Below are 12,436 nucleotides of genomic sequence, written 5' to 3'. Positions count from 1 at the left end.
CGCACAGGCTGCAGCCGAGCGCCGGAAGTGACGCACAACGTTCCTTGCCGTTTCCAGCAGTTCGCCCATCCCCTGGTAGGTGCGCAGGAACTTCTGCACCACCAGGTTCAGCACGTGGGCAAGACAGGGGATGTGGGTCAGGTTTCCCCTGTCTATTGCGGCAACCAGATTGGCCCCATTGTCGGCCACCACCTCTCCGACTCTGAGGCCTCTGGGGGTCAGCCAAATCCTCTCCTGCTCCTGGAGTTTGGCCAACACATGGGTTGCCGTCAGCTTGGTCTTCCCAAGGCTGACCAAGTGCAGCAGCGCTTGGCAGTGGCGGGCCTTCACGCTGCTGCTGAGGCGGGGGGTTTGGCCAGGTGTGCCGGAGGATGGCAGAGGATCGGAGGAACCTGCTGCAGTTCCCCTGACCCTGCGGGGTGGCACCACCCACTGTGTTGCTGCTGCTGCTGTGCCCGCTGCTGCTCTCCCATCCTCACCCCCTTCCACCAAGCTGACCCAGTGGACAGTGAAGGACAGGTAGCGGCCTGTCCCGAAGCGGCTGCTCCAGGAGTCCATGGTGACGTGGACCCTTTCACCAACCGTGTGCTCCAGCCCTCGCTCCACATTGGCCATCACAAAGCGGTGCAGTGCAGGAATGGCCTTGCGGGCAAAGAAGTGTCTGCTGGGGAGCTGCCAGTCTGGGGCTGCGCAAGCAAGCAGCGCACGAATGTCGCTCCCCTCCTGCACGAGCGTGTACGGCAGGAGTTGGGAGCACATGGCCCGTGCCAGCAAGCCGTTCAGCTGCCGCACGCGACGGCTGCTGGGAGGCAGAGCCCTAACCACCCCCTGGAAGGACTCGCTCAAAAGGCTCTGGCGTGGCCTTTTGCTGGCACGGGAATCAGCAGACACAGCGGAGGAGGCCACTGAGGACTGGCTGCCAGAACAGGCCTCAGTGTCGGCGGCTGGAGTTGCAGAGGGGGGAGGAGCAGTGCGTTTCCGCACTCCTGCTGGTGCTGCTGGAGGAGCAGGAGGGCGGGTGGCTGCTGTTGCTGCTGCTGCTGCTGCTGAAGGCTGTGCAGTGATGGGTGTGGTGCCACTGCCAGCACCAGATGCCTTCAGCCTCTGGAACTCCTCATGCTGGTGGAAATGTTTCGCAGCAAGGTGGTTGATGAGCGAGCTGGTGCTGAACTTTAAGGGGTCTGCACCTCTGCTCAACTTCCGCTGACAGTGGTTGCAAGTGGCGTACTTGCTGTACACTGTGGGCATGGTGAAAAAACGCCAGATTGGTGACAAAAACGACCCCCTACGGCATGGAACCGCTGCTGCCTGTCTCCCTGTGGTGGTTGGGGGGGGGGGCTTGGGTGCGGCTGGTGGTGGTACTGGCAGATGCTGCTGCTGCTGAGCCTGAGACACCAGCAGGCTGTGGGACCTGCCTACTGCTGCCAATGCTTGCAATGATGCGCCTCCTTGCAAGGCCCACAAGCGCATCCTCCTCCTCCTCCTCAGAGCTGCTGAGGACGACATCCCCTGGAGGTGGTGGCACCCAGTCTCTGTCTGTCACCGTGTCATCATCATCCTCCCCCTCCTGAAACATGTCCTGCTGGGATGATGACCCCCCAAACTCCTCTCCTGATGCATGGATGGGCTGCTTGACTGTCGCCACAGTCTTGCTGTCCAATCCCTCATCCCCCAAAGTGCCCATCAGCATCTCCTCCTCAAAATCGCCAACAACAGCAGACAATACCCTGATGGTGCCTGGGGTAAAAATACTGCTGAGTGACAAGTCGCCAACTTGTGACGGTGAACTGGCCTCCTCCTCCCCCCCAGGCCCTGCTGGGCGGCTGCTGCGAACAGGGGTGGTGGTGGTGGTGGTGAGGGTGGAGGCCTCGGATGCAGAGCTGATGGCGGGCTGCTCATCCTCCGTCATGAGTTGCACCACAGTGTCTGCATCCTTTTCCTCAATGGGACGTTTCCGACCCGGCTGGAGGAAAATTGGAGCAGGCGCTACACGCTGCTGCTGCGTCTCTGCAGCGTGAGTTGCAGATGCTCCTGCTGGGCGGCGCCCAAGGCGTCCACGGCCAGTGGCTATGGGAGGAATGTTAGCCACTGACGCTGCTGCTGCTGCTGCGGAACTGTGCATGGTGGCGCGGCCGCGGCCTGCCACAATGCTGCTCCCTCTCCTCCTGATTCCCTTGCTGCCCTTCCCCTTGCCCAAACCGCGCTGGCTGCCACTTCCAGACATCTTCGATGTTTTGGGCGTATAGACAAAAGTTTTTTAAAAGGGCGGGTGAAAAGTGGGGTACTTTAATGGAGTGGGTTGGTGGGTGAGGTGACTGAGTGAGTGTCCCTAGTACAGTAAGTAAGTAGTAACAGTCAGGAAGTACAACTAGCAGTTACAATAATCAATCAGTAATCAGAAGGAAATAGAGTGTGTGTTGTGTGTACACAGACAGTGAGTGCACACACGCAGGAGCTAGTAGCCTATGAACAGTGACTGAGTGTCCTAGACTCCTAGTACAGAAAGAGTAACAAGTAGTAACAGTAAGTAACTAACTAATTACAATAATCAATCAGTAATCAGAAGGAAATAGAGTGTGTGTAGTGTGTACACAGACAGTGAGTGCACACACGCAGGAGCTAGTAGCCTATGAACAGTGACTGAGTGTCCTAGACTCCTAGTACAGTAAAAGTAACAAGTAGTAACAGTAAGTAACTAACTAATTACAATAATCAATCAGTAATCAGAAGGAAATAGAGTGTGTGTAGTGTGTACACAGACAGTGAGTGCACACACGCAGGAGCTAGTAGCCTATGAACAGTGACTGAGTGTCCTAGACTCCTAGTACAGTAAGAGTAACAAGTAGTAACAGTAAGTAACTAACTAATTACAATAATCAATCAGTAATCAGAAGGAAATAGAGTGTGTGTAGTGTGTACACAGACAGTGAGTGCACACACGCAGGAGCTAGTAGCCTATGAACAGTGACTGAGTGTCCTAGACTCCTAGTACAGTAAGAGTAACAAGTAGTAACAGTAAGTAACTAACTAATTACAATAATCAATCAGTAATCAGAAGGAAATAGAGTGTGTGTAGTGTGTACACAGACAGTGAGTGCACACACGCAGGAGCTAGTAGCCTATGAACAGTGACTGAGTGTCCTAGACTCCTAGTACAGTAAGAGTAACAAGTAGTAACAGTAAGTAACTAACTAATTACAATAATCAATCACTAATCAGAAGGAAATAGAGTGTGTGTAGTGTGTACACAGACAGTGAGTGCACACACGCAGGAGCTAGTAGCCTATGAACAGTGACTGAGTGTCCTAGACTCCTAGTACAGTAAGAGTAACAAGTAGTAACAGTAAGTAACTAACTAATTACAATAATCAATCAGTAATCAGAAGGAAATAGAGTGTGTGTAGTGTGTACACAGACAGTGAGTGCACACACGCAGGAGCTAGTAGCCTATGAACAGTGACTGAGTGTCCTAGACTCCTAGTACAGTAAGAGTAACAAGTAGTAACAGTAAGTAACTAACTAATTACAATAATCAATCAGTAATCAGAAGGAAATAGAGTGTGTGTAGTGTGTACACAGACAGTGAGTGCACACACGCAGGAGCTAGTAGCCTATGAACAGTGACTGAGTGTCCTAGACTCCTAGTACAGTAAGAGTAACAAGTAGTAACAGTAAGTAACTAACTAATTACAATAATCAATCAGTAATCAGAAGGAAATAGAGTGTGTGTAGTGTGTACACAGACAGTGAGTGCACACACGCAGGAGCTAGTAGCCTATGAACAGTGACTGAGTGTCCTAGACTCCTAGTACAGTAAGAGTAACAAGTAGTAACAGTAAGTAACTAACTAATTACAATAATCAATCAGTAATCAGAAGGAAATAGAGTGTGTGTAGTGTGTACACAGACAGTGAGTGCACACACGCAGGAGCTAGTAGCCTATGAACAGTGACTGAGTGTCCTAGACTCCTAGTACAGTAAGAGTAACAAGTAGTAACAGTAAGTAACTAACTAATTACAATAATCAATCACTAATCAGAAGGAAATAGAGTGTGTGTGTACAAGACAGTGAGTACACACACGCAGGAGCTAGTAGCCTTAGCCTTAGCCTATGAACAGTGACAGTGAGTGTCCTAGCCTAACTACAATACTAAATACAGAATCAATCAGTAGTAAAGGACAGCAGCAGAAATACTGGTATAGATGAGAGAAATATACTAACAGAGGACAGGAGAGAACAGCTGCCCACACAGGCAGGCCCTGAGGCCTAAAGCTGTGTAAGCCTGCAGCAGCTGTGTCTCTGTCTATGTAACACAAAAGCTACTAACTAAAATACAATGTCTATCTAACTAACAACAATATAGGTGTATATAGGAGGTGTATGTGAGCAAAAAACGCTAGGTAAATGAACACAATAGAGCTCTTGCTAAGCCAAAGCACAAAGGAGCAACTCTCTCTCTGTACAAGTCTCAGGCAAGCACGGAGAAACCTAACATGGCGGCCGCTATTTATAGGGTAGGGGCTGGCCAGGGTCCCCCTCTGTGATTGGCTGCCGTCAGAGGGCCTGGGAGCCCTCTGATTGGCTCTAAGGACATCAATCTGGGCTATGACGCTATTCGAGCTCGGTACCGAGCTCGAATAGTGCCGTTTGCTCGAATAGCTTGAATAGTGAATGGGCTATTCGAGTGTACTCGAATACCCCATTCGAATAGCTCTAGCTATTCGGAGCTCGAATACCGAGCTCAAATAGCTGAGAAAGAGCTCGAATATTCGAGCTACTCGAATATTCGAGCTCTGCTGAGCACCACTGGTAACATGCAACTTATTGATGCCAAAGACCACAAAGCTCATAAACTTGGTCAGTGAGTGACTGTATGTCAAGGTTAGTGGGCAGAGCCAAAAACAACTTTTTACATGGGAAAATATAAATTGCAGCCATTCTTACACTGTTAATGGCAGGGATCTCAAACTTGACACAGTTGGTCACTGGGGGACTAGGATTAATACACGGAAAAGTAGGTGGAGCCTACAAGAGCCAATCAAAATTCACCTATTGATTTTCAAGAGGAATATTGAAACTGCTGTCATTCTTACACTGTTAATGGCAGAGGCCTCAAACCTGCTACAGTCGATCATCAGGTGACTGTGGTTCAAATTCACTAAAGAGGTGGAGCCACAAAAATCCAATCAGATTTGCTTTTTTTGGATAAACTGCTTCCATTCACACAATTTTGATGCCTGGAACCCCAAAGCTCACAAACTTGGTCGACTGTGTGTCAAGGTTATAAAAAGTAGGTGGAGTCAAAAACAGATTTTCTGGGAAATTGTAAACTGCAGCCCTTCTTCACTGTTAATGGCAGGGTTCTCAAACTTTGCACAATTGGTGACTGGGATTAAGATTCATAAAAGTGGGTGGAGCCTAAAAAAGCCAATCAAAATCACCTGTTGATTTTCAAGGGGAATATTAAAATTTCTGCCATTCTTGCACTGTTAATGGTACAAGCCTCAAACCTGGTACAGTTAGTCATTGGAGTTCAAATTCAGAAAAGGGGACAGAGCCACAGTTTCTTGGATAATACAAATTATTGATGCCAAGGACCCCAAAGCTCACAAACTTGGTCATTGAGTGACTATATGTCCAGGTGACAAAAAGAAGGCAGAGCCAAAACCAAATTTCACTGGGAAAATGTAGACTGCGGGCCTTCTTACACTGTTAATGGCAGGGTTCCCAAACTTTGCCCAGATGGTCACTGGGTGACTGAGATTAATATTCAGGGAAGTGGGTGGAGCATATAATAGCCAATCAAAATTCACCTGTCGATTTTCAAGGGGAATATTTAAATTGCTGCCATTTTTACACTGGTAATAGCAGATGCCTCAAACCTGCTACAGTTGGTCATTGGGTGACTGGGGTTCAAATGCTGGAGAGGGGCAGAGCCACAAGACGCCAATCTGATTTGTTTAATTTCTATGGGAATATACAAATGATTGATGCTAAAGACCCCAAAGCTCACAAACTTGGTCATTGAGTGTTTGTGCGTTAGGGTCAGAAAGTGGGCGGAGCCCACACCAGTCAAATACATACCCGGGCAACGCCGGGCAATCAGTGGGTGGAGACAAATACAAATTTCACTGGGAAAATGTAAACTGCAGCCATTCTTACACTGTTAATGGGAAGGTTCTTAAACTTCGCACAGTTGGTCACTCAGTGAATGGAATTAATATTCAGAAAAGTGGGTGGAGCCTACAATTGTGTATAAAGCTTCACCTATTGCTTTTCAAGTGGAATATTTAATTGCTACCATTCTTGCACTGTTAATGGCACAGGCCTCAAACCTGGTGCAGTTGGTTATTGGGTGACTGGGGTTCAAATTCAGAAAAGGGGGTGGAGCCACAAACAACCCATCAGATTTTTTCATTTCAATACAAATTATTGATGCCAAAGACCACAAAGCTCACAAACTTGATCATTGATTAATTGTTAGGGTTAGAAAAAGTGGGTGGAGCCGACACCAGCCAAATATATTCCCGGGCAACGCCGGGCAATCAGCTAGTAATAATAATAATATGGTAGGACATTAGACTATGACTATGGTAGGATTAGATTGTGAGCTCCTCTGAGGACAGTCAGTGACATGACTATGTACTCTGTAAAGTGCTGCAGAAGATGTCAGTGCTATATACAGTAGTAAATACATAATAATAATAATATGGTAGGACATTAGGCTATGACTACGGTAGGGTTTTAATTAGCCTCATGTGTCCTTTAAAGGAATCAATTTGTCCTTTCATGGGATCAAATGAGAAAATCGATGTGTGTATGGACACCTTTACTGTCCTTCCGAGGGGCTCTCTATGTTATGTCCTTCCTTACTGTAATCTAGGGACAGTTAAAGCGGAACTGAAGATCTTAAAAAAACCAAAGCGTTTCACTTACCTGGGGCGTCCCCAAGCCCCCAGCAGCCTTCCTGTCCCGTGCCGGTCCTCCACGATCCACCATTCTCCCGCCGCCAGCTAGTTTCATTACTGTCGACTTTTAAGTCCATGGCAGCTGCGCCTGCGTGCCCCAGGCTACGCATAGCTTTCTTTGCGTTCCCGCCTGCTATAGCACCCTGCTATTAGCGCAGGACGCTATTGCAGGCTGGAATGCGAAGAAAGCTACGCGTAGCCCAGGGCGCGCAGGTGCAGTTGCCGTCGACTTACAAGTCGACGGTACAAACCTAGCTGGCGGCAGGAGAACGGAGGATCGTGGAGGACTGGCACGGGACAGGACGGCTGCTGGGGGCTTGGGGAAGCCCCAGGTAAGTGAAACGCTTTGGTTTTTTTTTAAGATCCTCAGTTCCGCTTTAAGGTGGGCACTAATGATACAATCTTGATATCATACCAACTCTAAGTTTTCTCATAGAAAAAGCACCAAAAAGTGGGTGAAAAAAATACTGTCAAAATGAAGTATTCTCTTACTTGCTGGTGGCTTAAAGGGCATTTTATTCATAAGTTGTGAAAATATTGACTAGGAGAAAACATTGGAGAAAAAAGTGAACGGAATAAGGGCCAAACAGTACAACTTCTGTGGGGGTAGTGGCGTGTCCACACTCTTGGGTCAAACCCAAGACCCTAGCCACACCGCTACCAACAGAAACTTGCAGACTGGAGGAAAGAGTGTCTGTCATGGATTAGAGCGGATGTTGAAAATAAAGTAACCATTCCACCTTTTCTGCGATGCGAAGATTATTATTTCGGTAGCAAAGCAGCAATTTTGAGGGAATCTGTGCTCTAAAGAATATACTGTTACCATGAACGAAAGAAATGCAATTTTAGCTTCCTGTCTTTTTTTTTTAAATTCCCTAGCTGGTTGCAAATTGAATGGAAAGTTAATTTGTTTTATACGCTAGGTATCCATGGCAAACTTATAGCGGAGGCTACATTTCTATAGAACATTCTGGAGTTCTCCTATAATGTAATAACTAAACTAAACTCACCTCCACCAACTTGCCGCCTGCAATCTCCGTGGTGTGGACGTAATTGGGGAAGTTGGTCACCAGCTTTCCATCTTCCAGTTTCACAGTTGCCTGCAATGGAACATCGACATTAGAAGTGCACCGGCCAGACAGCCCCAGGCTCTGCACCTAAACGTTCTGTGAGAAGGAGGACTCACCTTAAACTTCTTCCCACCCATGGTCTCCATGTCACTCTCCTGGTTTACGGTGAACTTGTTGGTCAGGGTGTATCCTGGGTAGATGTTGGACCAGGTGAAGTCGTTCCCATTCTGCACCACCTCACAGGTGTACTTGTAGTCTCTTCCCTTCTCAATCTTCTCATCGGGAATGCCTAGAAGAAAAATGTTCATCAATTAAATAAGGACTTCCTTCCTGAGTTATATGTGTTATTGTAGCCAGAATACCATTTCTCACAACCTCTTAAAGAGACTTTGTAACAAAAAAAAGTTCCCCTGGGGGGGTACTTACCTCGGGAGGGAGAAGCCTCAGGGTCCCAATGAGGCTTCCCCCATCCCTGTAGCTGCAGGCAGTCCAGCGCTGGCTCCCTCGAAGCGTCCCGCAATCCTGGCTCAACAAGCCTGACAAGCCTTGATATATTTACCTTCCCTGGCTCCAGCGGGGGCGCTGTTGCGGCTCTCAGCACGGAGATAGGCGGAAATAGACGATCTCTGTCTGGTCCGCTCTACTGCGCAGGTACAGGAGACTTGCGCCTGCGCAGTAGAGCGGCCCGACAGCGATCGGCTATTTCCGCCTATCTCCGAGCGGAGAGCCGATACTGCGCCTGTGCTGGAGCCGGGAAGGTAAATATTTACATCCCCGCTGTTCGAAGGGGCACAGCGAGACCACCGTGGGACCGAGGAGGACGGGGGAAGCCTCGATAGGATCCAGAGGCTTCCTTACTCGAGGTGAGTACCCCCCAAGGGAACTTTTTTTAGTTACATGTTTTCTTTAAACAGGATTTCTTCAGCATGGCTATATGGGCAGACAGATGAAAGTCAATGTTGATAAATGTAAGGTCACGCACCTTGGACCTGCCACAGGTAGAGCACGATATAAGATAAATAGCTTACAACTTGGAACAACATACTTTTAGAAGGACTTGGGAATACTGGTTGATAACAAGCTGAACACCTGTATTCAATGCCAAGCAGCAGCAGCTAAAGCAAATAAAATTCTGGGATCCATATAATGGGAAACAAATCAATAGATGCTAGTATACTACTCCCTCTGTATAAATCACTTGTGAGGCCTCATCTGGAGTATGCAACACAGTTTTGAGAACCACACTGTAGGAAGGACATTAGCATACTAGAACAGGTACAAAGACAGACAACTAATTAAAGCAGAGGGATGGAAGATTTCACTTGCCAAGAAGGGTTGGACAAACTGAGCTTATTTAGCGTGGAAAATAGGCGACTGAGAGGTGACCTGATTAACATGTATAAATACATCAGAGGCTCAGGCAATACAAAAGCTTGGCACATCAACTTTTTGTCTCTAGGCTTGTACAAGGGACAAGTGGACATAATATGCTTACGGAGGAAAAAAGGTTTTGCCATCTATTTAGGAAGGGGTTCTTTACAGTAAAAGTTGTTAAAATGTGGAATATTGTACCACAGGAAGTAGTTATGGCAAACTCTATATCTGCATTTAAAAAAAAAATGTGGATGCTTTCCTTGCATTGAAGGACATCCATGGCTATAATTACAAGTTAATTCCCAGCAGAGTTGATCCAGGGATTTTACCTGACTGCCACCTGGAATCAGCAAGGAAGTTTTACCTCTTAAAGGTTACTTGGCCCAGGCCTTGTAGGGTTTTTTTCCTTCCCCTGGATCAACTAGGAAATGTGAATGTGCAGGAGAGAAAGGTACCTAATGTTTACTGATTTAGTATTTTTTATTTCTTTCTTATTTTAAAAAGGAGGAGTGAGGAGGACAGAGGAAGCCTCCATCGGATCCAGAAGCTTCCTTCTCCCGACGAGGTAAGTACCCCAAAGGGGCGTTTTTTTTCAGTACAGGTTCAGCTGTTGGATTGACTTGAGCTGCATCTTATCTGTTGTTTGAACAATAGCAAACTACTTTTTTGATTTGTTTCAACAACAAAAGTTGTTTGATAACTGTGCATTTAAAAGACTTGTGTTGAGCGTGTGTATGAGCCTTTGGGAAGGCATTTTATTGATAAGATATGAAAATTTCACCTAGCAGAAGACTTATGCTAGGTACACACTATACAATTTTCTGGCAGATTTACCTACCAGATCGATTATTTCCAACATGTCCGATCTGAATTTCGATCGATTTTTCAATTTTCTGATCTTTTTAAAATAATTTTTTCAATCTTTTTTTAATCTATTTCCGTTAAGTTCTATGAAACTATGCTACTCTGATAAGGCGTGTCAACTTTGATAAGGTGTGATAACTTTGATAACGTGTGATGACATTGATAACGTGTGATATCTTTGATAAGGTGTGATATTTGAGGTTCTTTTCCGTTAGCCGGGCGCATCCACTAGGTGGCGACAAAACTCCAGCAGAGTTACATCTTTCCCTACCATCCATGGCGGCCTGGAGGGGGAATAGTAATTAGCGCCACCTGCCGGATGCGCCCGGCTAACGGAATAGTACCATATTTGAGTTATCACGGTTTAGTGAATCAAGCCCCTAGGGCGTTTTGGGGATTTTTATGCGCTGGCGATTTCAGAAATTGCCCTGAAAGTGCTTGTGCAATGATTCCCTATAAGAGAGTTCACATCTGAGAGGTTCGTTTCCGATCCGCTCAACAAAGCGCTGCCTGTACCATTTTTCTGAGCATTTTTGCTTAATGGAAGGAATAGGAAAATTGCAAAGCGATTGAAAAATTGCTTTGTATAGCGATTTCCCCAGCGCTTTCATGAATAAATACATTGTATTTATGCATTTCCGGGTGAAAGAGTTCACTTCCTGACTGGAACTCAAAACATGAATTGCTCTGCAAATGCGTTTAGAAAAGTGGTTTTCTAAGCGCAAAGCGCAGTGAAAAGCGCAGAAAAAACTCTCAATAAGTCGCTCGGCGCTTTTGATAGCGCTGGTGATTTATGATGTGAACAAAACATTATAGCTACACAGTGCCAGCATAGTTACTGGAAAACAGAGATGGTGGGTGAGAGACAAAAGGCTCATACACACATCAGACCATAGTCTTTGGAAAATGAAAGATCACAGACCAATCTTACCACCCTTCATGTAGTATGAGAGCCATACCTACACAGTCTATTCTATGGAGCTGAACTCCCCATCAGACAGAAATCTTTGCAAGATGCTGCACACAAAGATGCTGTACACATTCAAAAGATCAGTATCTGCAAAAGATCTGTTCCTGCAAAAGATCCGCTCCTGCAAATTGCATTCATAGTCTATGAGATCTGCAGATCCTCATACACACCTTGTTTAACAGACATTCATCTGCAGATCAGACAATCATCTGCAGATCTAAAAATCCATCCTGGTGGATCTGATCTGCAGATGAATGTCTGCTAAACAAGGTGTGTATGAGGATCTGCAGATATCATAGACCAGGGGTGCCCAATAGGTCGATCGCGATCTACCGGTAGATCGCGACCGCCTATTTAGTAGATCGCGGCCTCTTGGCCGCATCACATCACATTTTGCGGCCGGCATCAAATTTTGCTGCCGGCCGCTGGCCAATACAAAGCGGGGAGGAGAGAGGAGGTGCGGCCGAAGAGGCAAGAACCGCCCCGGTTCTGCCATGCCGGATGACGGGCAGAGGAAAAATGCCAGACGGCGCTATCAACTATGCAGCCCAGCTGAAGCCGCAGCTTGCACACTCCTCTTCCATACAGTAGGTGCAGGAAGCCAGACCTGGTCTTTCTCATTGGCCGCCCTGCATCAACAGTTGATAGATCGCAGCGGCAGCTGGATGGCCAGGTCTAGCATGCAGCAACTCCTCACACATGGCAGCGGCTGGCAGAGGGTGAAAAATCTCGGAGGGGCACTGGAGGCAGGAAGCGGAACACACAACAGGCAACTTTCACATGTTGCCTCGGTGCAGATCAGCACCCAGATATGTGCCACTCGCTGATTCTGCTTCCAACCACGGAGAGACTGACTGCCATCCATCACAGTCTGTGAGCTGCCCAGCTTCCCCTCCTATTCAAGTAGCAAGACAGGTTTTTGCCAGGGGCGTAGCAATAGGGGGTGCAGCGGTAGCGACCGCATCAAGGCCCTTGGGCCCTCCCTCAACTGCAGTATTTGCTCTCTTTTGGTCCTGTGCTCATAATAATCACTTCTATATATACATTGAGTAGTGGTAAACATTAACAAGCTCTTCCCCATCCCCTTCTAGCACCTTTGACACTGTAGTTGCCATTGGCAGGTTTTGGTGCGCTGTATCAATTGTTATGTATAGAATGCCTGGGGGGCCCCATTGTAAAACTTGCATCG

General features: G+C 47.1%; 1 protein-coding gene across 1 annotated transcript in view; it reads right to left on the bottom strand.

Moving 5' to 3' along the window:
• The window catches only part of LOC137561758 (gastrotropin-like), a 29,354-nt gene that overhangs the window by 11,726 nt on the left and 5,192 nt on the right, over window positions 1-12,436 (bottom strand). The window contains exons 2-3 of the mRNA XM_068273107.1: window positions 8,156-8,328; window positions 7,980-8,069 (exon numbers count right to left, since the gene is read on the bottom strand). Coding sequence (XP_068129208.1) covers window positions 7,980-8,069; window positions 8,156-8,328 — 263 coding nt within the window. The remainder of the gene's footprint in view (window positions 1-7,979; window positions 8,070-8,155; window positions 8,329-12,436) is intronic.

The sequence above is a fragment of the Hyperolius riggenbachi genome, chromosome 3 (genome assembly GCF_040937935.1).
Source record: "Hyperolius riggenbachi isolate aHypRig1 chromosome 3, aHypRig1.pri, whole genome shotgun sequence".
NCBI lineage: Eukaryota > Metazoa > Chordata > Amphibia > Anura > Hyperoliidae > Hyperolius > Hyperolius riggenbachi.
Note: the sequence above shows the minus strand (reverse complement) of the source record. Positions and strands in the feature narration are given on the sequence as shown.